Source organism: Hypanus sabinus, chromosome 6 (assembly GCF_030144855.1).
Source record: "Hypanus sabinus isolate sHypSab1 chromosome 6, sHypSab1.hap1, whole genome shotgun sequence".
NCBI lineage: Eukaryota > Metazoa > Chordata > Chondrichthyes > Myliobatiformes > Dasyatidae > Hypanus > Hypanus sabinus.
Genome location: NC_082711.1, coordinates 166,336,170 through 166,364,079, shown reverse-complemented (window position 1 = coordinate 166,364,079; position 27,910 = coordinate 166,336,170). Strand labels below are relative to the sequence as shown.

The following is a 27,910-nucleotide window of genomic DNA, read 5'->3' as shown; positions in this document are numbered from 1 at the left end:
TTTCAGACGCCCTTTTAGAGCCTTGTACTTCAACGTTTCAGTGAAATTCGTTACGTGGCACCTCATTTAAAGTCACCTGTAATTCCATGTACACGTTACTGAGTACCCGACCCTCGGCAACTCTACCTGTTACATTATCAAAAGTTCTATCAAGTTAGCTAAACATGATTGCCTTTAACAAATTCTTGCCTGCTTATCTAGTTCACGCATTTTCCTCTCGCAGATGTTCTGGGTTCAATTCCTGTAAGGAGCTTGTACATTCTCCCTATGACCATGTGGTCTTCCTCCAGGTGCTCCAGTTTCATCCCACTTTCCCGAAGGATGTGCAGGTTGGGGTTAGTAAGTTGTGGGCATGCTATGTTGTTTCCAAATGTGTGGCAACCCTTGCAGGCTGCCCCCATCACTTACACAAATGACACAATTCACTGTAAATTTTGATATAGAATAGAGCTAATCTTTACTTTTTATCTTTAATTTTCCCAGGGCAAAGTTTCTAAAGCTCCTCCACCATTGAAATTAAACAGATAGACCCCAGTGGCTGGGTTTACCCTCACTCTTCCTTTGAACGAGGGAATAATATTCGCCACTCTCCATTTCTGTAGTGCCAATCTCATAACCAAATAGCTTTGAAAGGCTAGGGTCAGTGACCTATGATTTCTTCCTGCACTTTCCTCGAAAACTCGATGATCACAGTAGGTCTTACCCACTTTAAATTCACCTTCAACTTGCCTAAAACCTCTGTACAATCAATTTTTAATGTATCTAGCATCTCTTCTAAACTATCTTTTGAAGTACCTTTTTTCTTCCTGAAGACAAATGCACATTACTCATTTAGCACCTTGCTCATGGTCCATCTTGAAGCTCCAATTACATTCTGAACTAGACCCCACTCCTTCATGCATCTCCTGCCTATACATTTTCCATTCTCATTTATGTTACCAACATCCTTTCTGTGGAATTCTTTGCTACAAACATCTGTGGAGGCCAGGTCACCGGCCATACTTAAAGCCAAAGTTGATAGATTTTTGATCAGTAAGTTTGTTACAGGCAGAAGGCAGGTGAATGGGGTTGAGGTAGATAATAAATCAGCCATTAAGGAATGGTGGAGCAGCCTCCAAATGGCCTAATTCTGCTCCTATGTCTTATGATCTTATCTCACACAGTCCCTTTGCCTCTCATTTGATTTTTCACTTCTTTTGTAATCAGTCCTGTTTTTGCTGGTATTTACAACCTAACGTCTGTCATAAGCAGCCTTTTTTGTTTGCTTTATCTGCCTCCGAATCTCTATTATGCAGGGAGCTCTGTATATTTGTTTGCTATTCATGGGAATGTGCCTTAGTTGTTCCCAAACCTCACCACCTTAAAGGCAGCCGGTTATTCTGCTCTCCCATCCACTGCCATCAACCTTAAAGTTCCCTTATCCCACACCTCCCATATCTACCTTCTGTCCAGGTAGACCCATTGTCTCTGCCTGTTCATGCCCCACCATACTTACATCTGCACACCTCAACTGTTTTAACCCCCTGGTTCAGTCCCTTCATACCTACATCTGTGACACTTCACACACTCTTGATCTTTTCAATGACTTCAAGTTCCCTGACCTCTCATTTTCATTGTGGGTGTCCAGTCCCTATAAAATACCTCCATCCCCCATCAACAGACCCAACCAGTTCTCCTCTACTATCACTCTCCTCTGTCTGGCAGAACTGGTCCTCACTCTTATTAACTTCTCCTTCGGTTTCTCCCACTTCCTTCAAACCAAAGGTGTAACCATGAGCACTCATATGGGTCCCAGCTACGCCTGCCTTTTCTTCAGCCACACGTTCCAAGCCTACACCAGTACTGCTCCCCAACTCTTCCTATGCTGTGTCAACAACTGCATTGTGCTGCTTCCTGCACCCATGCTGAGCTTGTACTTGGTACATTTCAGACACCTCCCTCCCCTTTCTTGATCTCTCAGTCTCTATCTCCGAAGACAGTCTATCCACTAATGTCTTTTATAAGCCCACTGATTCCCTCAGCTACCTGGACTATACTTCCTCCCACCGTCACTTGTAAAAATACCATCCCGTTCTCTCAGTTCCTCTGTCTCTGCTGCACCTGCTCTCAGGATGAGGTTTTTCATTCCAGAGCTGAGATGTCCTCCTTCTCCAAAGAAAGGGGCTTTCCTTCCTCCACCTTCAACACTGCCCTCACCTGCATCTTTCATTTCAGGCACGTCTGCCCTCACCCCATTCTCCCGCCACAATACCAGAGATAGGGGTACCACCACTCCATAATACTCTGTAACTTCCACCATCTCCAATGGGACACACCACCAAGCATATTTTTCCCTCCCCCTCCCCATATTCCTCAGGGACTCCCCTTGTCCCCTACATGACTCCTTTGTCATCTCATCCCTCCCACATATTGCCCTCCTGATACATATCCTCGCAAGCAGGACGTGCCACACCTCCTCCCTCACTACCACTCAGGGCCCCAAACAGTCCTTCCAGGTGATGCAACTCCTCACCCTTGAGTCTGTTGAGGTCACCTACTGTATCCGGAGCTCCTGGTGTGGTCTCCTGTATATCAATGAGACCCAATGTAGATTTGAGATAGTTTTGCCGAGCACCTACGCTCCATCCAACAGAAAAAGTGGGATCTCCTGGTGGCCACCCATTTCAATTCTACTTCCCATTCTGACATGTCAGTCCATGGCCTCTTCTACTGCCACAATGAGGCCACACTCAGGTTGGAGGAGCAACATCTTATATTCCATCTGAGTAGCCTCCAACCTGATGGCATGAACATCAGTTTCTTGAGCTTCTGGTAACTGGCCCCCTTCACCAGTCTCCATTCCTGTTTCCCTCTCTCACCTTTTTCCTTACCTGCTTATCACGCACATCCAGTGCTCCTCCTCTTCCCCTTTCTTCCACCTTCTACCCTCTTCCATCAGATACCCCCCCACCTCCTCCAGCCTTTCTTTCAACCTCCCAGCTCTTTACTTTACCACCTTCCCCCCTTCTGGTTTCACCTATCACCTTGTGGTTCTTCCTTCTCTTCCCCCTACCTTCTTAACTTTTTTTCAGTCCTGATGAAGGGTCTCGGCCTGAAACATTGACTGTTCATTCCTTTCCGTAGATGCTGCCTGGCCTGCTGAATTCCTGCAGCATTTTGTGTGGGCTGCCCATTATTCTGCTGCAGTTTTGCTGATGAACTTTTAATTTCAATTTATCTTTTAGAGCCAAGTTTCTGCTGTCGCTGCCGTATCTTATTGTGGCACGGCAATAGCTGGGCTTAGAATTCTCTTAGCTTTATTTACCACACTCTGAATATTTACATACATTCAGTAACAAAATACTATACACCCCACCAATCTTTGCATGTTTCCAAACTGAATAGCAAAGAACTTCATTCATGGTATTCACATAAATTTGAATGTTAATAGTGCTCGAAAATAATAGCACTTTCTTTTCTTTCACAAGGCATTAAGAATTGTGTGTTGTATTTATAACCTGCACTATTCTAATCAATCTATTTAGGGAATGGTCACTTATTGGTCATCTCCAAGATAAGAATGCGATTTTAGGAAAAGTGACAATTCATGTGAAATTTCAGTTGCTTTTGAGCGGGTCAAATATATTTCTTTTACCATGTTACATTAGAAAAACTTCCAAATGTGTTCTTTGCTGTTCTGTTTCCTCTTGACTGAACGTCCTGATGGCTCTCTCTTTCTCCATGAATAATCTCTTTATCATAGCTAACCACAGTAAATGGACAAACCACTATATTCATGCCTTGGACTGTCCAAAAGTATTTTCTTCAATCTGGTTTTAAGTCTAGCCAAAAGCAATCAGCTCTTACGTTATTGGCTTCACCCTTTAAACCATGATAGAGATTCAAAGTAGGTTCCAGACCAGACTTCCACTTAGCACACTATGGCATATTTGCTCTGCCTGTCAACATTTAGTATATTTGTATACCCAGAGAGTGAACCCTCACAAAACTGATCTTTGGTGTCTGGATTCTCTATCGTCAGAAGCTTTGTCCCAGGACACCTGCTTGAACATTCAAGTAGTGTTTTGCAGCTACAATGTGCTATTATTGTAAATACTTAATTCAACTGAAATATTTTTGGACTCAAGATATTTAAGTAAACAATATCATTGTTGCTATTGAATCACCTGCTATTATATTTGTTCATGAGAGTATGCAACTTGATGTACTTCAAGTTCAGGGAGACTCAACTGTACTTCTCCCAGGAGACGGTATCCAACAGCTGGGAGTGATTTACAGCAGCCAACTATCCTATTGAAGCATATCTTTAGGATGGTTATGGAAGCCAAAACACATTTGGAAACCCATGCTTTCACAGCGAAAACTTGCAAAGTCCACAGAGACAGTATCCAGACTGTTGGAAATGCGCAGCAGCTACAAGACCTGTACTATCCAACATAGCAACAGTCCCTGGCTGAGCCATGTTGAATGATGGTAAATGCAGCTGGGTAAATAAGACTTAAGGAAGATTTCAAAAGATGGTAAGAACTTTAGAGGATGAGTAATGCAAGAATATTTTGAGATAAGGTCATGTGTTTTCAAATGTGTCAGCAATGTAAAAGATTGGAAGACTATAATGTTTAAAGAATCAAATAGAAATGTCTGAAGGGTCAAAAAGGCCACTGTAAACTAAATGAGTTGTGCACCTTGAATTCCATTTGCAGGAAAAATCCATTTTACCGGAAAGTTACTGACTTAAGCTGCATGAAATGATAGCTCTGTTTGTGACTGGAATCTTCTTAAACTATCCAGCACTGCACAGATCTGGGGTGGGGTTGGTGAGAGAGAACAGGTTAGTGAAGACTATAACTAGAGGGCATAAGCTTAAGATGACAAGAGAAAGATTTAAAGGGAATCTGAGGTGTGAGTTTTTCCCCACACACAGGGTGGTGAATCTATGGAATGAGCTGCCAGAGAAAGTGGTATACAGTGGGAGGAACAAGTATTGCCTTTTAAAAGGCATTTGGACAGATACACAGACAGGGAAGGGTTAAAAGTATATGGGTCAAATCATAGTACATGGGCTAATGAGATTATCTTAAACAGGCAACCTGCTCAACATGGATGAATTGAGCAATTTCCATGCAACCCACACAACGCTGGAGGAACTCAGCAGGCCAGGCAGCATTCATGGAAAAGAGTAAACAGTTGATGCTTTGGGCCGAGACCTTTCTTCAGGACTTCCAGCACCTGCAGATTTTCTCTTGTTTGCGAGTCGTTTCCATGTTGTATATCTCTATGAACCTATGAAATATTTACATATCAGTCAAAGCAGTTTCTGGGTTTTGAAATTTCAATATGATCTCTAGATGATAGCTTGTAATAGATTGACACTACCATAAATGGGAAAAAAACTATCGTTCTCAGGTAACTTGTAGTTTCTTTTGAAGAACAGTGCAGACTTAGAGAATACGCATCTTGTAATGGCAAAGGTAGGATAAAAAAAATCTGTTTTATTTTGATCAAATGATAAATTCTTAACAATGGCAAGCACTATGATAACCAAATTACCATCAAAGTCATTTCAACATATTTTACTGATTTTCTGTAGTAAAACTGAACGCTGTTCTTCACTGACCAGATTCTCTGCAATGGAATGGAGGAAGTGTTTTTCATTGATCTTCTTAAGTAACCCAGTAGTAGAGGTATTGCCCAACACCAGGGTCTCATACTGAGAAAGCAGTTCCAAGGATACATAATACATACAATCAGAGGTCCCAGAGGGCATCATCACCATAATATGAATTACATGACAAAAAAGTTGCACAACTACAAAGCTGGCTTCTTGATTCCCGTCAACATTCTGAGCCGCAAGTCCTCTGAGTTTGCACTTAACCGACTCTAAAATGTCTGTCACGCTGCTGGCACACTGCCTTGCTACGTACTTCCACCCTGATGTCGGAAGCCAGTCAGAGCAGCTACAACTGCAGATCAGCTGAAAGGCTCGGAGCAGGAGTTGAGAGAACTGCAAGTGATGTGCAAAAGGTCGGAGGTTAAGCAGCGGCAGGTAATGAACGTATTCCAGAGTAAACGGCACGTGAAGTAACTCGCGCTGTAGAAGGCTCTTCACAACGTGGTTGAGACGTTTCCATTCACCTGAACTGCACCACGGCAGGAGCTGGATCAGCGCAATTAGAAAGCCCTTCGTGAACATGTTGACTTCCTCATCATTTTTTGCATCAATTACAAGATGGGATAACATCTGCTCCATCATGTGAGTGGAAACACTACAACACTCCATCCAGGCCAGAAGCCCAGTGCCTGGACCATACTGTGGAAGGTTGAGTGGCGACCAACCATCATCAGAAAGGTCGCACACCTCAAACAACGTGGCAGGTACCTCATATTTAAAATGTCCCCCAAAGATGCTTTTTAACCAAAGGCGCACAGTCCAGTCCAAATGCTCAGTTTTCCTGTACAGCCAACAAACAGAGGTTGACCACATCTCCGGATTTACAGAAATGATCTGCTCAACGGCATCGCACACCATTTCCAATGTCTCAGTTAGGAGACCCTTTGTTTCTATTGAAACATGATCGGATGCCTTAGTACTATTGTCCTCCCAGCACAAGATGCAGCTGTCCAGGAGCTGAGAAAGGGCATAAATGAGAGGAAACGGGCAGCAGCCGAATAGCCAGTGCTCCTTGGTTCCATCGTCAGTTGCAGACATTTTTAAAGCACCGTTAAGAACCTTGAGAGGAAACATGATCTTGGAGTCGCCTCCTGTCAAATAAGGAAGAACAAACATCTTTACAACATCTGCGGGCTGAAGAAGTGGAATTGGGAGTTCCTGATCAATGGCCTCTGCAGGTTCCATCAACAATGTCAGGAACTCAAGAAACTGATGTTCCTCCTTGGCGCTGGCGAGACTGTCGAAGCTGATTTCCAAAAGACACTTTGCCAAAATATTTAGCCCTTCTGAGGATTGATCGTCCTTGTACGACAGTGCCGGGAGGTTCTTCAAAATCCGGCCAAGAAGCTTGTGAGCACCCAGGTTCACCGCAGCCAAGCGGCACATTTTCTGCAGGGTGGCTTCTGGATTTAAAAAAGCAACCCTAACGACAGCAGTCACAGCTTTATCAATGCTATTTACCGCCTCACTCTGGGTAATGCAATTGAACACCATGTTCACCTCTTCCTCAAACCAACCCTTGACAACTCCTCCGTCTCTACAGAGGCCCCTGCCACCATAGGCAGTCAGCACTCCCAAGAGGGCTTTGTTTTTGTCTGAGACTGAGAGAGCAGACAGGCAATCCAAAATCACATTCTTTAATCGTTCGACTTTTGATGGATCAGTGGTCACACAAGGTGACCTATCTGTAAGTGTTCCAGCCAACTTCAAAACTGAAACAGTACTTTGATAAATCTCTTTATTCCTTTCAAGGCAATCGAGCCAGCCACACTCTGAAAAAGCCCAGCTGGGAGTTGACACAAATATTTCACGTATCTCTTCAAACCGTTCCATTCTACTATCAATTATTATTAAAGCCACAGACATCTTCACTTTATCTACAGTAGTGGCATCATCTGGCAATATGCAGGAATCAAACTTCTGGACAAAGGAAGATGAACTCAGTATTAAATCAGATAGAATTTCCTTTGTATTTTGAGGAACCATCTTGCAATTTTGAAACAATGGGCTGACTTGATTTAGGTATTTCAAACTTTCGACTGTTCTATACAAAGCAAGGCGGCCGCTCACAATGTCATTCTCCAGCTCAGTTTGAATTTCAGGTGCCCACAACTGGAGGATGTCTGCAAGTAATTCAATCCCCGGAGCTAATTCAGCCTGTGGCAATTGGAACGCAGACTTTTGGTAGGAGGCTCTCAGTTCCCTCACTGACTTCTTTACAATTGAGATGAAATCTGTGGTAACTGGAAATGGTTGGACCAAGGGATTACCTAACACAATCAGACTGGAAAGTTTCTGCAAATACACCTCAGCAGAGAGCTCGACACCACTATCAGAAAGCAGGGATTTGCATAAAGTGTCTATTAGTTTTACTATAGCAGAGCATTTATAGACATACTGTGTTACATGAGCTTTCATTCTCTTAAGTCCATCTAGAAACAGAGGAGCAATGGACAGGTTGCCTGAGGATCCAGGCAAGCTCACTGGGGGGAGCAAAGAAATATCAGGGTCTAGTTTGAGCCTTTTGGGTGAACGGCAGAATTCTTCAGCTGACCGTGCCAGGTACTTTTTAACCTCATCTCCAAACGTCTGAGCAATTTCATCCCTCTGTTTTTCATTTAGCTTCAGCAGTTCCCACCATACATCCAGAAAGACTGCCACATCGTCATCAGAAGTGTCGTCAAGAACGTGATCCAGAAAACGGGTCATCTCCAGGCGGCACGTGTCTGCGGGTAATGCGGACAGCAATTTAACAAAGTCTTCTGCAGCCCTCAATGATTTTACCAGCTCAAACAGCACAGTGTGATTTATCTCTGGAATCATGCCTTCTGCGGAAAAGAAGAGGTCTTCCTTCCATCTCCGGTCACTCCCAGCATCCGAATTTATCTTCTCCTTCATGCTAGCTACATTTGCATTAGAGTTCAGCAGCTTTGCCCAGACAAATGCAAGCACTTTCTTCTGCCACAGCTTTGTTTGTCCAGGACCCTGCCCCACAACTGCCTCATTGATACAGATTTCTTGCACAGCACAAACAATGGGTTTTCCTAAGGTAGGCCAATCAGATTTCTTCACTTCCAAAAGCGTTCCATGTTCACTTTTCTTCTCAGCCAATAGAAAGCCACCATGGAGGACTGCCATCTTCTCACAACAAATCCAGGATCCTATAACACCAAAACAATTCCCGATTACTCAATACAGTGACAAGTAATAACTAAAGTTTAAAAAAAAATTTAAGCCAACTGCATTTGCTTACTCCATTAAAAGCATCCTAATGTGGTTTAAATAAAATACGACACAAAGCTATATTGGGATTAAGGATGGGTTAAAGAAAGAGAGCATGCTGGAGAAGTTCAAGGAGGCACTTTGAGAGCTTGGACCCAAGAGGCCACAATGGGGAAGTGCAGAGAAAGTTACACATGGCAACTACATGGCCAACTCACTGATGAGGAAGTGTGCAGTTCTCAACATCTACGAAACCCATGTATAATTATAGCATTTGACCAGCAGTTTAAGACTGTTTGCAATAAAATATGTACTCTATACCTAAATTTACCAGCAGAATACTCAAATACATCAGAACCACCAGGCTCTTGAACAAAAGGAAATAACTACATTCACTTGACCATGCACTAAGATGTTCCCACAACCAATGATCTCACTTTAAGGACTCTTTATCTTGTTATTTCATACCCTCCTTATTTATTGCTTTTTATCTATATTTGCATTTGCATGGTTTGTTGTCGTCTGCACTCTAGTTGATTTTAATTGATTCTGTTAAAATTACTATTCTATAGATTTCCTGTGTATGCCCACAGGAAAATTAATTTCAGGGTTATATGTGGTGAGATAATAAAGTTTCCTTTGAACTTTGAACAAATAACCCAGCCACAGCCCCTTAGGAGGTATAACAACACAGTAAAATTGTAAGTGATAACTGTACTGTGAATAAGTGTTCAAGAAGTGCAAATGCCACATATCAGATTTAAATAAATAAAACGTGTATTTAGTGAATACAGTATTAGCCAAAGGTAAAGTCAACATAGGTTTAAGAGTTTTTAATAAATAACATTCAATGGATGAAATCATTATTTTTACATTGTTTTACATTCTATTCCAATTAAATTGATTTTCAATTTACGGTGGAGTATTAAGCAGTTAAGAATGAATTTTGACATAAGTAAATGATTATTCACAGGAGAAAAAAAAACAGCTAAAATATTGTGCAGTATTTAATTAATGTTGTGATGATTGTTTGATCTGCCTTTCAATATCTGTTTTAAGATGTTAAGGGTTGAAATAACAAGCTCTAATAAAAAGACAATTGAGAAAGAGTCACCAAATCTTACTGTTGACTGCAAAATGTTTCAACTATCAGTTTGCCCTTTTGACTATATTTACATTAAAACTTCATTTTTCTGAAAGGCTCATGCATAGTGCAAGACAAAAGACAATTTAATTTTTATATTTACATTTAATCAGGAAAATCATCAACTATGGCATTTAAAGTCTACTGGAAAATTGACATTTCAGTTTCTAATGAATCTTGATCTAGATTTTCAAGTTACCATGCAGACATTTTCAAGAAATATTTTACATTTGTTCAAAATATACATACTTCACAGAACAAGCTGCAGTAGTTTGACCCAATCTAATTGGAGTGTGATCAGATTGCGCATGAGAGAAAAGAATAGGTCGAGGCATGTATCTTATCAAGTTCCTCTAAAATTCTACATTATTCAATAAGATCACTTCTCACTCTTCAAAACTTTTATCAGCAGAGAGCAACCTGTTTAATGTGAAGCAGAGCTTCCCAGCTTAACGCTATTGGTCCATGATGTAAAAAAAGGTTCTAAAGCAAATCCTTCCAGCAAGGAATCAACCCAGTGAATCTCTCTGACTGAACTACCCTCAATGCAAATATACTTCACTGTAAGTAACAATACAAAACTGTATGTGACACTCCCAAGTGTGTTCTCCATTATAGTTATAGGAAGACCTTGTAAGTGAACCTTGTCAAATTAAGGGTGCTTTATAAATACAGACTAATGTTATAAATGTCTAGGAGGAGACACTGAAGAGTTGACAATACTTCAGAACAATACAGCAGTGTCTTTGGGAATGAACTGTGACAGGGGGCATAGATTGAGGGGTGAGGAGACAAACAAACTCAATATCTGCATGATAAGTACTTTAGTTTTTGTCACTTTTTTTGCATAAGATATTGAGGAAGAAATTACAGTGATTGGCAAAAGACCCAGGTATTAAATGAGGAAGCATATCATGATAGGTTGTTGTGAACTGGAATTCAGTTTGTGAAAGGGAAATGGAAGTAACTTCTCTAATGTCTGTAGAGTTTACAGAGAACAGTGTGAGAAACATCAATGAGTGGCAGTTCTGGGGGTGAATATGTCTTGTTAATCAGGGAAGTTACAGGAGAATGGCCAGACTGGTTCAAGCTGGCAGGAAGGTGACAGTAATTCAAATAACCACGTGTTACAATGGTGGGTGCAGAAGAGCATCTCTGAACAGATAACACATTGAATCCTGAAGTGGATGTGTTACAGCAGCAGAAGACTACACTGGGTTCCACTTCAGAACCTAATAAAATGGCCACTGAGTGTGTTCTATTAATTTATTCACTGGAGATTGCATAATTACTTTCTCCAACTTCCCAATAACGACAAACAAGTTTGTTTCAGCACTTAGTGACAGGTTTGCAGTAGATATCCCTTGGGCTCATCTAAAGCTGCAGAAGAATCAATACAAAATGCATCTCAGAAGAAAGCACAGGTTAAACTCACCCCACTCCATTTTCAGAAATTATTTTTTCAGTCCTCAAAAAAACAGTTCAATTCACAATGGCTTGATCAAGGAGATGTACTGTAAGTCATAATGTCGAAACCTTTAAAAAAGAAATAATCCTTTAAAGACGAAATTTAAAAATAAATTGCTCAAGTACATGCTTCCTTCTACAGGATAATTGCACTCTATATAAAACCTGGCATCAATTAAAAGACTTAGTTACTCTGCCTCTTACACCAAGGCAAAGCTATGTTTAAACAGGGCATTGGCACTGTGAAAAGACATAAAGGTAGCAAACCAATTTTATATCATTTGTGGTCTCTCCAATCTAGCACTAAGCATGCAAGAGAGTCTGGATCTCCTGAAAATCTCTAATACAGTTGACCTTCACTAATCCGACTACCTGCAATCCGGTTCCTTCGATAATCTGGCAAAGATTTTAAATTTTCCGCACAACTGTAATTTCAAATTTCCCGGGCCACCGTACCAATCTGCTGCACATTGTTCTGGTTGCGCTAGATCTGTTCACGTGTTAGCGCACTCTTGTAAGCACAAACAGGCGATTCCTGCTTATTTTCCTGAATTTATTAATATTACTTGCGTGCGGCACAGGCGCCCGGCACTCGCCCGTCTCACCCGCCAGCGGCGGAGGAGCTGGCGCGCTCTGGGTCAGTCGGCCTTCTCGCCTGCCTGCTGGCAATTGCGCATTTCCCTCCAGCATCGCCCGGCCGGCGCTCAGTTCTCTTCTGCTTACCACCTCAGATCAGACGCGGCCACCCACTGAATTTAAGCATATTACTAAGTGGAGGAAAAGAAACTAACGAGGATTCCCTCAGTAACTGCGAGTGAAGAGGAAAGAGCCCAGCGCCGAATCCCCAGCCACCTGGCAGCCGTGCGAAATGTGATGTACAGAAGACCTCCTTTCTCCAACTTCTGCTTCTGCTCACCCAGATGTGCTGCCACCAACATCAACAGTTTTTGAAGAAACTGTTGTGCCAGTTTCAGCACCAGTTCCTGATGCTTCACTCATTTTTCAAGATGAAGATGTTGATGATCCTGACAACCCCACACTTGCAGACATGTAACTTTGCCTGAAGGTATATTAAACGTCTCACTTTAGAAGCGGAAGTGCTCAACTGTTCTGCGTAAGTTAATTCCTGTACATTTACCTGTACCCTTTATTTTATCTGTGCCTGTACAGTATATTACTTCATTAAAATTTCACTTGCTACTCATTTAATATTTCTGTTTCATTATTATCTAACTTGTACTGATTTACATGATATTTTAAAGGTATGATGAGGTTGTTGGCTATTGCTTAATGTGATCCTTCTGTAATTCAGCATTTTCACTAACCCAGCACTCCTCAAGTCCCAATGGTGCCGGATTATAGAAGGTCGACCTGTGATTCACAATGATTCTTCTTCCCTGCAGATGTTAGAACATAGAAAAGTACAGCAAAGGAACAGGACCATCAGCACAAAATGTCTACACCGAAAACAATGCCAAATTAAACTATATCTCTTCTTCCTATACCATATAACCATTTAACAATTACAGCATGGAAACAGGCCATCTCGGCCCTTCTAGTCCATGCCGAACGCTTACTCTCACCTAATCCCACTGACCCGCACTCAGCACATAACCCTCCATTCCTTTCCTGTCCCTATACCTATCCAATTTTGCTTTAAATGACAAAACCAAACCTGCCTCTACCACTTCTACTGGAAGCTCATTCCAAACAGCTACCACTCTGAGTAAAGAAATTCCCCCTCATATTACCCTTAAACTTTTGCCCCCTAAGTATCAACTCAATGATCGTGATCCATATCTGTCTATTCCCTGCATATTTACCAGGCTCTTAAACAATACCATCACATCTACCTCCATACTCCCCATGGCAACCCATTCCAGGCACCTACCAGTCTCTGTAAAAAAAAGCTATCCCCTCATATCGCCTTTAAACTTTTCTCTCTCACACCTTTCTTTTTTATATTTTTGCAATTTTTTTCCTTTTTGTATTTGCAATTTGTTGTCTTTTACACACCGTTTGAAGACCCAAGTTGGTGTGGTCTTTCATTGATTCTGTTATAGTTATTACTATTCTGTAGATTTATTGAGTATGCCCACAGGAAAATTAACCTCAGGGTTGGAAAATGAATCTCAGGGTTGTATATCGAGATTCATGTACTTTGATAATAAATTTACTTTAAATACATCTCCTCTAGTACTTGACACTTCTCCTCTTGGAAAAGATTCTGACCGTCCACTTTATCAACACTTCTCATAATTTTATAAACTTCTATCTGGTCTCTCTTCAGCCTATTGAAAATAACACAAATTTGTCCAAGGCACAAGAGATTCTGCAGATGCTGGAAATCTTGAGCAACACACACAAAATGCTGGAGGAACTCACAAGTTTGTTCCACCTCTCCTTATAGTTCACACCCTCTAATCCAGGCAGCATCAAGGAAAAGGGAGTATGAAGATCAAATCCTCAAACCCAGCACAAAATAAATAATCTACATGGGGGGCAGTGATCCCTACCCTCTGATTTGATTCAAACTTGTGCAACTGATGGAAGACACCAGAGAATTGACAGATACCACCAATAATTCCTCACAAAATCCTCCAACTGTATTAGAAGGATGTGAACCAATGTGGGTCTCCTTTCTCAGGCCAACGTTGTAGCAGTGAGGCCCAGATTACACTCAATTGGCATTATCAGGGAGGTCATGGCCTTCATGTACATCGATACCAGCCCTCTGCTACCTGAGAACTTAGTTCACCCCTACAGTTCCACCTTGCAAACTGTGCAGATTATGAACAGTTCACAGGAACAGATCCCTGCTTAACCTGAGGAGGACCCAACCGAGATGGAGAGAGGAAAGGATTCCGGGGTGTGCTCCAAGTTTTCTTGAAAAAATGCAGTATCTCAAGCCTCTCAGGAATACCTGACCCACGAATTTTCAGAATGGTATTAAGGATCAATGCACGGGAAGCAATATGCAAGCAGCAGAGGAGGCACACGATCTCTCAAACCACACACCTGCCTGGTAAATGGTTCCCACATCAGCCTCCTTCTGTCACCCGAGAACGGTATGGAAGCATCCTCTTTCTCAACAGACTGCAGAAGTATGATAGAGAAAGAGAGAGCTCCTAAAGTCACTAATGTCAGTCAACTTCCATTAAATTAAAACCACAGAGACACATTTTAGTTGAGAGAAGCTTTCAAGTGCTGAAGGATAATTTGTGTCGAAACTGACGCGGGCATTATTTAACTATACATGAGTACACAATAAATAAGAGCACTCATCGACAGGGCCACACAGTTACAATGCCTGGTTACTGGTGCATGGAGCAGCAGCTCAAGTTATGTCTGGGTCATTCAAGGTTTTTAAAAAACCTACTATGCAAATCCATTGTCACTCGACTTAATAAAGACTCGAAAAAACTCTTCATGCCCTTTCAGAGGGCTTAAAGCCACTGGTCCCGAACCCCTCCATCACTCACCGATAGGTTCGCGTAACTCCTGTCGCCAACAATGCCGAGCAGCCTGGCACCAGCGTTGCTGCCCCCTAGGCTGGCTGAGTAACGCTCCAACAACCAATAGCCCCAGGGAGCCGAACGCCGCTGCTGCCCCCTAGGCTGGCTGAGTAACGCTCCAACAACCGATAGCCCCAGGGAGCCGAACGCCGCTGCTGCCCCCTAGGCTGGCTGAGTAACGCTCCAACAACCAATAGCCCCAGGGAGCCGAACGCCGCTGCTGCCCCCTAGGCTGGCTGAGTAACGCTCCAACAACCGATAGCCCCAGGGAGCCGAACGCCGCTGCTGCCCCCTAGGCTGGCTGAGTAACGCTCCAACAACCGATAGCCCCAGGGAGCCGAACGCCGCTGCTGCCCCCTAGGCTGGCTGAGTAACGCTCCAACAACCGATAGCCCCAGGGAGCCGAACGCCGCTGCTGCCCCCTAGGCTGGCTGAGTAACGCTCCAACAACCGATAGCCCCAGGGAGCCGAACGCCGCTGCTGCCCCCTAGGCTGGCTGAGTAACGCTCCAACAACCGATAGCCCCAGGGAGCCGAACGCCGCTGCTGCCCCCTAGGCTGGCTGAGTAACGCTCCAACAACCGATAGCCCCAGGGAGCCGAACGCCGCTGCTGCCCCCTAGGCTGGCTGAGTAACGCTCCAACAACCGATATCCCCAGGGAGCCGAGCGCCGCTGCTGCCCCTATGCTGGCTGAGTAACGCTCCAACAACCGATATCCCCAGGGAGCCGAACGCCGCTGCTGCCCCCTAGGCTGGCTGAGTAACGCTCCAACAACCGATAGCCCCAGGGAGCCGAACGCCGCTGCTGCCCCCTAGGCTGGCTGAGTAACGGGGCAGCTCACTCCTATCCCAACAATTAATAGACTCCCATGGAGGGTCGTCCGCTTGAAACTTCAACATGGGAATATCTGCAGGTGCTGGAAATTCAAGCAGCACACACAAAATGCTGGTGGAACGCAGCATCTACTTTCTGTGTGTTGCTCTTGAAACTTCACTTGTTTCTTTTTCCACAGATGCTGCCTCACCTGCTAGTGTTTATTTTTTAAAATTTCAGATACAGTATTTTTTTCAGCTTGAGTTGTGCTGGAATCCTGACGCATAAATATTTCCAACTAAAAAAGATAAATATTGGGAAAACAGGACCCAAAGTACAATGTTAAACTACACACATTTTCCTGACAATATACTTTGTCAGCTCCATCACGAGTGCAAGCCACATTGCAATGGAATACAATTTCAAAGAAGGCGGCATCCATTATTAAGGACCCACACCATCTGGAACATGCCCTCGTCTCATTAGCACCATCAGTACAGGAGCTTGAAGATGCACGCACAACAATTGAATCTCCTCCACCATCAAATTTCTGAACAGTCCATGATCTCATGAACACTACTTTATGATTCCTGTTTTGCACTACATATTTTACTTTTTATTGTAACTTATAGTGATTTTTTTTATATAACTTGAGCTGTATTGTTGCCACAATGGCCCAGAACGTCGACTGTTTAATCCCCTCTATCAATGCTGCCTAACTTGCCAAGTTCTTTCTGGCACTTTGTGTGTGTTGTTCAAGTTTTCCAGCAGAATATTTTGTGTTTATAATAAACTTGATTAATTCTGATTCCAGCTACTGTTAGACGAGCTTTATTTTGCCTGGGATAGTTGGCAAAATAGAAGCAAGGGGGAAGTGGGGAATGGTTCCTGGCCTGAATGCTGAGAGTGATTATACGAAATCACAAGCCAACAGGAGCTGGACTGGGCTGTTCCGGTTAGGGTGATTTGATAGGTAAACAGGTATGAGGGTTAAAGGCAACACGAGTGAATCTGCAGATGCTGGAAATAAATAAAAAAAAACAAAATGCTGGCAGAGCTCAGAATATTTTGTGTTTTCTTTGCCAAGACTTTCTAGATCAGGGGTGTCAAACTCATTTTAGGTCACGGGCCGGATTGGGCAAAATGCAGCCTCATGCGGGCCGGATCAGTCGGGCGCGTGCGAACGCAGCCTTCATTGCCTCCGTTTTTTCAGCCTGTTCTCATGTGTCTCAGTCTCTGCTATAACTACAAAGTGTTTCACTTCACAAATTCCATTTCTTATGAAGAAGACTGCTAAGCAAGCATTATTTTTATGATTGGTATTAACTTACAATCATAGGCTTCATATCGCCGGGCCATTAATAATTAAAATAATAGATCTATCTAAAATGATCTCGCGGGCCGGATATAATTGTACGCCGGGCCGAATATGGCCCGCGGGCCTTGAGTTTGACACCTATGTTCTAGATCTTTTATGCGGGGGCAGGGGGAGTTTGGGAGTCGATGTTCTCGTAGCGTTTTGTGCAAAGGAGGGGGGTCTGGGGGCCAATATTCTTGTTGTGCATTTTTGTTAGTTTCTTTGTGCAGGGAGAGGGGGATTTTGAAGGCCGGTGTTAATTTTGCATTTTGTTTGGGGGTGGGGTCGATGTTCCTGTTACATATTCATTCTTTTGTGCTTGTTGCGTTTCCTGCGGGGGAGGGGTTTTGGGGGGGTTGACGATCGTGTTGCCATGGCTACCTGGAGAAGAATAATCTCAGAGTTGTATACTTTGAAAATAAATGAACCTTTGAATCAGCACTGAAATCATTATTGTTGTCCTCTGATCTTAAAAAAACTGGACTCAGTCAGAAATACAATTCCAAAGTTCCGGAAGAGAGTATCTCAGTAATGGAGATATATAATGGTAATGGTTACTAGTCTGATGCCTTATCCACTAGGCCACATGCCAACAATGGAGATAGAAGGACATAAGAAATAAAAGCAGGAGGAGCTGGCCCTCTGGCCTGGCAATCCTGCTCCGCCATTCAATAAGATCATGGCTGATTTGGCCATGGACTCATCTCCACCTACCTGCCTTTTCCCCATAACTCTTAATTCCCTTACTGTGCAAAAATTTATCCAACCTTGTCTTGAATATATTTACTGAGGTAGCCTCCAACTGCTTCATTGGGCAGAGAATTCCACAGATTCACCACTCTCTGGGAAAAGCAGTTCCTCCTCGTCTCCATCCTAAATCTACTCCCCCGGCTATGCCCCTAGTTCCAGTCTCATCCACCAGTGGAAACAACTTTCCTGCCTCTTATCTTACTTTCATAATTTTATATGTTTCTATAAGATCTCCTCTCATTCTTCTGAATTCCAGCAAGTACAGTCCCAGGTGACTCAATCCCTTCTCACAGTCTAACCCCCACCTCGCTGGAATCAACCCGGTGAACCTCCTCTGCACCACCTCCAAAGCTGGTATATCCTTCCCCAAGTAAGGAGACCAGAACAGCACGCAGTACTCCCGGGGCAGCCTCATACAAAATAGTACAAAAGGAGGAATATTAAGAAATAATAAATGAAGACAGATGCCGAAAAATAGGAGGTTAATAAGATTGTGAATGTGGGTTTCTCTTTTTGTGAGGATGCAGCAATGTGTCATGTGAAAGCTTGCAAAGGAACAGCCAAGACAATATAACTAGTTTTGCAGAAATAAAGGTTGAGCTAAAACTGGGCCAATGATGGAACAATGAAATGCGTGTCAGACTTGGGATCCAAAGTCTACGATAAGAATCTGTGAACACCCCCAGCCTCCTGTCCCCTCCTACTCATACAAGGCATATAGTATTCACATTCAGATGTATTTATCTGATCTACATGGAAACACACAGTGAAATGCGTCGTTTGTGTTAACAACCAACGCACTTAGGGACGTGCACATTCCAGCACCAAGGTAACATGGTCACCGTGTTCAGCAGATCGATGCAGAACACACCGAATGGCAAAACAACAACATCAAAGTGAGCCCCATCCCTCCTTCCCACTGACCCACGTGCATACGCAGCCCTCTAAACCCAGCACTGGCCATCTCTGGCGTCCAGCGGCCTCGTGGCTTCGCGGACATTGGGCTTTTGGCTTCCCCAGTGGACACACAGAGACACGCAGACTCGGTGTTCCAGCAATCAGGCCTCTCCGTCTGGATTTCGGATCGAAGTTCAGGCTTCGATCTGGACTTCCAATCAACCTTTGGTCTTCGATCTGGACTTCCGATCAGCCTTTGGTCTTCGATCTGGACTTCCGATCAGCCTTTGGTCTTTGATCTGGACTTCCGATGAGCCTTTGGTCTTCGATCTGGACTTCCGATCAGCCTTTGGTCTTCGATCTGGACTTCCGATCAGCCTTTGGTCTTTGATCTGGACTTCCGATCAACCTTTGGTCTTCGATCTGGGCTTCCGATCAGCCTTTGGTCTTCGATCTGGACTTCCGATCAACCTTTGGTCTTCGATCTGGACTTACGATCAGCCTTTGGTCTTCGATCTGGACTTCCGATCAGCCTTTGGTCTTCGATCTGGACTTCCGATCAACCTTTGGTCTTCGATCTGGACTTCCGATCAGCCTTTGGTCATCGGTCTGGACTTCCAATCAAAGTTCAGGCTTCAATCTTTGGTATTAACCCAGGACTTGCTGAAGACAATGATGGAGAACCTAAGCTCCAGGCTTGAGCTCTGGACTCATCAGCCAGCACAGACAGGAAGGAGAACAACGCTGTCTGGAGCAGAGCCACATCAAGCACTACACTGAGCTCAGGGAAAACAGAAGTCAAACGTCAAAGGGGCGAGGAAGAAGTGACAACCTTTCAGCACCAATCAACTGTCCAACACAATTTAGGAATGGTATGACTGTCCTGTATGGTAAGTCCCTGTTGTATAATTTGCATGTTATGTCCTTTTCTAGTCAGACAATAAACCTCTGTCAGTTTACCAGTACATCTGGGGTCCAAACGGTTTTGAAATGAGGAATCTGAAGAATGTCGATGTAGGTTAGCAAGGCCATTAAAGTAAGTAAACTCAATGCAGAGTTTATTCCCAGAGGGAGGGATTTAAAAAGCACAATTTATGCTAGACTTGAATAGACGCTCAGCTGGATAATACTTGGAGAACTGACGATGGTCCTTGGCTCTGTGTTATAAAACAGATGTGGATTCTTTGGAAAACATGAAAGAAACACTGATGCCAAATTGAGAGGTTACAGCATCGGCTGAGCCTCTACCTTATCAGCATGACCAAGTAGAGGGATTAAGATTTTGAGTCTGATATGGTACAGCACACGCAGTGAAAATATTTCTGTTTTCCAGCAAACCCAGAACAGAATGCCGTAAGTCAAACATTGCCACTGCCAAGTCAGGAGCACCCCTTGACATGGAGAGTGGTGGGAATCTGGAACTGCCTGACACAGGAGTGGCTGAGCCAGACAGAGTGGAGTCACTCAAAAGGAGGTAGACTGTAGGATAAGGAGTCTCTGCTGGGGGGGGGGGGGGTTAGATGAGAACCCCCTCCCAACAATCCAGGCCGTGTTCTCTTCTTACTGCTGCCGCCGGGAAGGAAGTGCAGGAGCCTGAAGTCCCACGCCACCAGGTTCTGGAACAGTTATTACCCCTCAATCTTCAGGCTCCTGAACCAGCGTGGGGAGCTCAACACTGAACTGATTCCACAACCTACAGACTCACTTTCAAGGACTCTACAACTTATGGTCTCAAGTGTTACTTACTTTTTTTTCCGCATTAGCACAGTTTGTCTTCTTTTGCACTCCGTTTGCTTGTCAGTCTTTGTGCGTGGTTTTTCATTGATTCTATTGTATTTCTTTGTTCTACTGTGAATGCCTGCAAAAAAAAATCAGAGAAATATATGGTGACACATCCATAATTCGATAATAAATTTACTTTGAGGTTCATTTGGAACATAAACCTTGACATAGTCTTCTTGATCTGAATACCATGTTTTTGTGCAATGAATATTACTCAGTGCCAGTAGTAAGTGCATAGTTAAGAAGCTAAAAGTAGTACTTGACTAAAAGAGGAAACTGCGTTTCTCAGAATAGATGCATACCAAATCCTTGGATAAATACTGAGAGTACAATGTCAATAAATTAAGAAAGAGCACAGATGGACTGGTGACTGGTGCCATGGTGGCCAATAATTACTGGCATTGTGCCTATTTGATTGGATATTAAAAATATTTGTAAATGCAAGATGATCTGTTTTTGTTTTACAGCACATCTGTTTCATCTCAGAGTGAAATAAATCACTTCACAGGAATGCTCTGCTCTTTTCCGAGCACTTTTGTTCACATAAGGAGAAGCTTCCACGCTGCCTTTCCTCTCGGCTGAAAACGATCGGAGATTTATTTTCTTAAATCATCAGTGGGCATTGAGAAAGGTTGACCTCTCCTTGGAAGCAACAATGACTTTTGTCCATCCTCAGCAGAGACAGCAGACTGTGCCAGGAGGAACGTCGTTCTGTGAAGAACTAAAAGAGAAGCAAATGTGAAGCAGGGTCTTTCACAAGCAAAGCACTCTGAGTCAGCTCTCAGTTAAAAGCACCAGATTCATAAAGGGGAAGGGTTGCTTCCTGGCCTACAATCCTGAGACAAATCCATTCACACATTTAATTTATTGTTTATAAACTAGTGTTTTGCATAAAATATTCTGCTGAACGCCAAACTTCAAGAAGTAATCATTGCCCGCTCTAAGTACGCTCTATTTGCACTTATATTTGACCATAAGAGCAGACAGGCCATTCAGCCCATCAAGTCTGCTGCACCATTCCATCATGGCTGATTTATTATCCCCAGCAATCCTTCCTCCTGATTTCATCCTGTGTCCTTAGACTCCCCTTATTAAACAAGAACCCATCAACCTCCAGTGCCTTTCACAGTCTCTCACAACATTCCAGATCATTTTGCCACTATTTTTAAATGCACTTGAAGTGTATTTACTGCTCACTGACAAGTCCCTGGAGGCGATACTGAAAATTGAAGCCTGAAGTTCCAAGACTTCAGTGAGCCCGGGAATCGAGGCTCGACGTCTGACTCCCTGGGTCTGTGAGTCCGCCAGGGGATTTAAATGCCTGATGGCTGTGTGTCCTCTGGGGGCTGGAGGCCTGGAGGCGTCCTGTCCAGGGGTTGGAGGTCTATTTGTGGGTACGGGTGGGTGGGAGGGAGGAAGGGGGTCCTGCTAAACATGATGGGCATGCTATGTTGGCACTGAAATATGTGGCTGCTCCCATCCCATCCCATCCTTAGTCTGTGTTGCTTATTAATGCAAACAACACATTTCACTGTTTGTTTCGATGTACATGTGATAATCTGAATCTGACTCCAAATTTGACTCTTCTGTTCAAGCGCCACACAGTGGTGTGAGTGGGTTACTGCAATTCATTGCCGAAAGGTCAAGAGATGCTCAGATAACCTGCCAAAAGAACTCGGCGGGTAAAGAACACAGCAGGGTCTCAGCCCAAAACGTCGACAGCGCTTCTCCCTATAGATGCTGCCTGGCCTGCTGTGTTCCACCAGCATTTTGTGTGTGTTGTTGTTTGGCGAGTAAAGCCCATTTCTGTCCCACTGTGTTTTCCAGTAGATTCGTTTCTGCTCCATATTTCAGCGGTCCCCTGCTCAGAAGATTATAACTGGTGGATTTGGACAGTGAAAGGTCAATCTCAACTTGGAAACATTTTTATTATTAACAGATGTGAATTGACTGTATGGAACTGAAGTCAAATAAATATCAAACCCGCTGAGACTATTGGGTAAGAACATCAAAAGCAGGAGCAAAAGGCAATCTGCCCGTTATTCGTTTCCTGAGCAGACTGAGCTCTTTTAGAGCGTGCAGGCCTCTCCTTCACATGTTCTACCAGTCTGTTGTCGCCAGTACAATCTTTTATGCAGTGGGCTGGGGGCAATGGCATCAACACCCACAGGTGATGCCAACAGGCTCGATAAACTGATCAGAAAGGCTGGCTCTGTTATAGGAGTCAAACTGGACACACTGGAGGCTGTGGGACAAAGGACCCAATGGAAAATCCTGGATATTCTGGGCAATGTTTCTCACTCTCTGCGTGCCACCTTGGCTGAACAGGGAGCACTTTTAGTGATAGACTACGACAACTGCGCTGTTCCAAAGAGCGCTATATGAGGTCATTCTTACCCTCGGCCATTAGGCCCTATAAAGAGTCAACCTGTAACCAGGGGAGTGATGACCCTCTCCTGTTGGACTGTTTAAAATAACTTATTTTTATTTATTCCTCTTCTAATATCGTATATATGTGAACTTGTAATGCTACAGTGACACTCTAATTTCCCTTGGGATCAATAAGGTATCTATCTATCTTCCCTCAATGAGATTGAGATTAATTTGCCCTGTTTTCCTGTATGTTGCCCTGTCAACACTGGCAGCCCCATAGGTCAAAACGTCACCTGTCTCAGCCGTGAGTGCGTTAATGTGTCGGCCGCAGCGTCCCTCCGGAAAGGAGAATCTAGGATTCACAGCCCTTTGAGGAAAACATGGTAGTGTAATGCTATTGCAGCACCAGCGACCTGGGCTCTTTTCCCACCTCTGTCCATAAGGACTCTCTCTGTGACCACACAGGTTTCCTCTGGGTGCTCTGATATCCTCCCACATCCCAAAGCTGTACAGGTTAGTAGATTAATTGGTCACATGGGCACCTGGGCAGGAAAGGCCTGTTACCGTGCTGTATCTCTAAATGAAATGTAATAAAGGTAATTTTCCATCTTAAACAGGTCACTCCTTCTTCTGAAACGATGTCCCTCAGCTCTACATTCACCAACAAGGGAACTATCTTTCAGCATCTTCCCAATCAAGCCCCCCTCAGAATCCTTTACGTTTCAATGAGATGCCCTCTTGTTCTCCCAAACTCCAAAGAGACTTCGGCACAATCCTTCCCACCCACAAGGACAGCAGAGAACCCGGAGTTTCCAGTTGTTTCCGTCACTCCAGAGAAAGCAACACAAGTTTCGTCCGAGGCACGGGTGATTCTGCAGATGCTGGAAATATTGAGCGGCTCACGCAAAATGCTGGAGGAACTCAGTGGGTCAGGCAGTATCTGTGGAGTCAAATAAACAGGTGACATTTCGGGCTGAGACCCCTCATCAGAACTGGGACTGAAGAGGGCGGAATGCACGCTCGGGGAGCCAGAGAACAGCAGAAATCACGGAGGGAAAGCAGTGAGAGAGGGTCTCACTGAACTCCTGCTGGAATGGAGTTAAACTTTTTTATCATGGGCATAGCTCAAAGTCTCAAATCATAGACACAAACGATTCTGCAGATGCTGGAAATCTTACTTCCCTCCACGGACCCTGCCTGACCTGCAAAGCATACCCAGCATTCTGCCTGTGTTGCTCCGGATTCCCAGCATCTGCAGAGCCCCTTGTGCCCGCCTGCAACACATGGACAAACTTTCACCTTGGAATGCACCTCCCAGGCCGAAGGGTGCGTCTCATCACACCACCTCCTCCCAGGAGGAGTTTTTGAGTAAGAATTGGCAGCTTTAGTTTGATTCATTGAAGCTACTGTGGTAAACTATGTATATCTGTCTGGACTTGCCCCTCTGCTGACTGCTCCTGTGGCTCCTACCACTGACCCCTGTATAAAGGCGATTGTGGCACTGCTCCTCCCTCAGTCTCCAGGATGTCCTGGTCCCTTTTGCTGTTAATAAAAGCCTATCGTTCACCACCCGTCTCCGAGAGTTATTGATGGTGCATCAGCTACAAAGTACAATACAGGAAGGGCCGGGGGCAATAACCTTGTAAGTTTATGACAGGGAGGTGGAGCTGGCTCTGATTTGCCTCAAGGTGAATTATTCTGTTGCATGTTAACGCACAAGTTTACCCTCCTGTTTCTTTGCACCCTCCCTCAGGTAATCTGTTCATTAAACAGCAGTCACCACGCCCACTACTCCATTAAGTGCAGGGAAAAGGCCGTGTTGGGAGACCAAAGCAGGAATCGTTCTTGAAAGCCTCACGGAGCTTCACTATGCTGTGCCATGCTAGAATCCACCCAGCCAGCCCCAAGCATCCCCGTCTGCAGGGCACTGGAGTTGGGAATGGAACGGGTTTATTATTGTCACATGCACTGAGATACAGTGACAAGCCTGCCTTGTTCATACAGATCAGATCATGACACAGCGCTCTGAGGGAGCAGAAGGTCAAACGACAACAGGACGCAACGTGAAGTGTGAGAGTTGGGTCGAGCTGTTCTCCGATCTTGGCAACTTACCCGCAAACATTCCGTCACCGTGCGAGGAGACACTGCTGCCCCCCGAATGCTTGGTCAATCAGCCGATGACAGAAACTCAGTCTCGTCCCCGGTTCGCGCGTCCTGCTCCGGAATTTTGTCCGCATCGGCTCACAAGTCGGATCGAGGTCGGCGTGTTTGTTTACAGAAGTATTCGCGGAAAACAGCAGCCCTTACTGGAACTCGCTCGCCTGCTGCGACACGCCACGACTTCCACCGCTGCCCCCTGAGGGATGGTCGCGGAGCTCGGCCGCCCTGCGTCCCGATGCAGGGTCTCGCCCCTCCACCCTGGAAGCTTCGTTCGGCCTGGCACAGACACAGAAGGAGCGGGCCGCGTCGCTTCGCTGCTGAAGCTGTTTCTCAGGAGCATGGCTTCATCTTTCCGTGACAAGCCGTGCTTTATCACGGCGTCAGCTGTCCTGCCTGGGCTCAAATCCCACTCCGACACTCGGAATATGAAAATCTTGGCCAATACGCCAATGAGAGTGCTGGGCACCCGGTGAGGTATCAGCCCAAGGCCCACTCTCTCACATAATGGATGAATGGACCCCCTAATAGGGGAGCTACATGGAGTGCTTTAAGATTTTTTTAAAAATTGTCTCACATACTCCAAAATGCACCATTTGTGTTAAGTCAGATCGGTGATGATATAGTCCTGACGAAGGGTCTCGGCCCAAAACGTCGACAGCGCTTCTCCCTACAGATGCTGCCTGGCCTGCTGTGTTCCACCAGCATTTTGTGTGTGTTGTTGTTTGAATTTCCAGCATCTGCAGATTTCCTCGTGTTTGCTCAGTGAGGATTGTGCTGGTTACTGCCGGACCCTGTCTGGTTGTTTAGAGATACAGGTCCTCCTGGCCCAACAAGCCATACCACACAGCAACCGACATAAATAACCCTAGCCGAATCACAAGACAACTCACAATCACCAGTTAATCTACTAACCGGTACAACTTTGGACTGTGGGAGGATACCGGAGCACCCCGGGGGAAACCCGCGCAGTCATGGGGAGAACGTACAAACTCCTCACGGACAGCGCCAGGATTGAACTCTGAACTCCGATGCCCAGAGCCTTAATAGCATCACGCTACCGTGGCACCCACAACTCGATAACCCTAAGCAATATGTCTTTGGAACGGGAGGAAACCCACGTGGTCATGGGAATAATGTATGGACAGCGGTGGGAATTACAAAGGATTCGACAGTTCAAAGGATTGAACCTCAACAGTGTTACACTCAGTGCTACGCTACGCCGATCATTATTATGTCTAGAGTAGGGGCGTGATCCACACAAATCATGAGCCATATTTGTGAACTGCACTGTACAAGTACCTGGTTCGTTGTAAAGTGTTTCTGGATGGACACTGGAGCAACTCAGCATCTCTAGAAAAGAGGAAGCAGTCGATGTTTCGGGCCAAGACCCTTCATCAAGACTGAGAAGGAAGGGGGAAGATGCCAGAATAAAAAGGCGGGGAGAGGGGAAGGGGACAGGTGAAGCCAGGTGGGTGGGAAAGGTCAAGGGCTGGAGTAGAAGTAATCTGATAGGAGAGGAGAGCGGATAGGAGAAGGGGAAGGAGGAGGGGACCGAGGGTGTAGGGGGGAGGTTTGTTCTCTGGAAAGAGAAATCAATATTTATTCCATCAGGTTGGAGGGTACATAAGGTGTTGCTCCTCCACGTGAGGGTGGCCTCATCTTGGCTCATGTGTTAGTCTCGATAAAAATTAGTCCACTAAAAGTCTACTAAAAACTAAAAGTTAGTCTCAATGGATTTGCACCTTGGTGGAAGATCTCCCCTCTCCACGCCACCAGTGTTGCCCAAGGGAAGGCCATTAAGATCCATACAGGTGTCATCTATATGGTTAAGTGCCTTGCTCAAGAACACACACGCAGCCTTAGCCAAGGCTCGAACTAGCAACCTTCAGATCACTAGACGAATGCCTTAACCACTTGGCCATGCGCCAACACTGGCACATGAGGAGGCCATGGATCAACATGTCAGAATGGGAATAGGAATCAGAATTAAAATGTTTGGCCACCAGAGTCCCTCTTGGAGTAGAGATGCTCAATAAAATGGTCCCCCAATTTATGACGGGTCTCACCAGTGACACTATATGCATGATCAACCTGAAGCCACTTCAGCAGCTCCTAATCTTTCTTTTACATGCTCTTTCAACTGCCACTTGACTGTTTTAACTCATTTTCCCCCGGTTCATCAAAATGGCTGGAGCTGCAGCAGCATCTGCCTTGTCAAGCAGGGACTGAGACGATGTGGCCTAGTCCATCCTCGGCCCGACCAAAGAGCTGTTCTTTCAATCGATTCCCCTCCTCTTCCTCCCACATTTGCCTGGAATGAGCAAAGCCAAAAGAAAGGAATGAAAATCCCCTTGAGGAGACAAAAGATCAGTCATGGAAAAAGAAAGTTCATTGCACGAGGATCAGGGATGAATTTTATTCACTATATACTGTGCATTTACATGTTTTAGGAATTTTCTGTGGTGGGTTGGTCGAAGTGTGACATGCAACAATTATCAACAACAGGCTTTATAAGGCATTGGTTAGACCGCAGCTGGACTACTGTGAGCAGTTTTGGGCCCATTATCTTAGAAAAGATGTGCTGGCATTGGAGAGGGCTCAGAGGAGGTTCATGAGAATAGTTTTGGAAGTGAAAGGGTTAACATGTGTGAAGCGTTTGATGACTCTGGGTCTGTACTCACCGCAGTTTAGAAGAATAGTGGGGGGGGGGGTCTTATTGAAACCTATTGAATATTGAAAGGCTTAGATAGAGTGGATGT

General features: G+C 44.6%; 1 protein-coding gene across 7 annotated transcripts; it reads right to left on the bottom strand.

The window, feature by feature from the left end:
- Window positions 1–5,472: 5,472 nt before the first annotated feature.
- Window positions 5,473–26,551, bottom strand: gemin4 (gem (nuclear organelle) associated protein 4). Of its 7 annotated transcripts, none has more exons than XM_059973406.1 (4): window positions 25,104–26,551; window positions 20,583–20,694; window positions 11,473–11,573; window positions 5,473–8,832 (listed from the first exon to the last, which is right to left on the bottom strand). In XM_059973406.1, the coding sequence occupies exons 3-4, from the start codon at window positions 11,480–11,482 to the stop codon at window positions 5,564–5,566; spliced, it is 3,279 nt and encodes a 1,092-aa protein (XP_059829389.1). In that variant the 5' UTR covers window positions 11,483–11,573; window positions 20,583–20,694; window positions 25,104–26,551; the 3' UTR covers window positions 5,473–5,563. The 7 variants fall into 7 exon arrangements, with proteins under 7 accessions (XP_059829389.1, XP_059829388.1, XP_059829385.1 ...); XM_059973405.1 differs by lacking the exon at window positions 25,104–26,551 and adding an exon at window positions 20,921–21,527; XM_059973402.1 differs by lacking the exons at window positions 20,583–20,694; window positions 25,104–26,551 and adding exons at window positions 12,830–12,901; window positions 14,987–15,030.
- Between the last annotated feature and the right edge of the window lie 1,359 nt (window positions 26,552–27,910).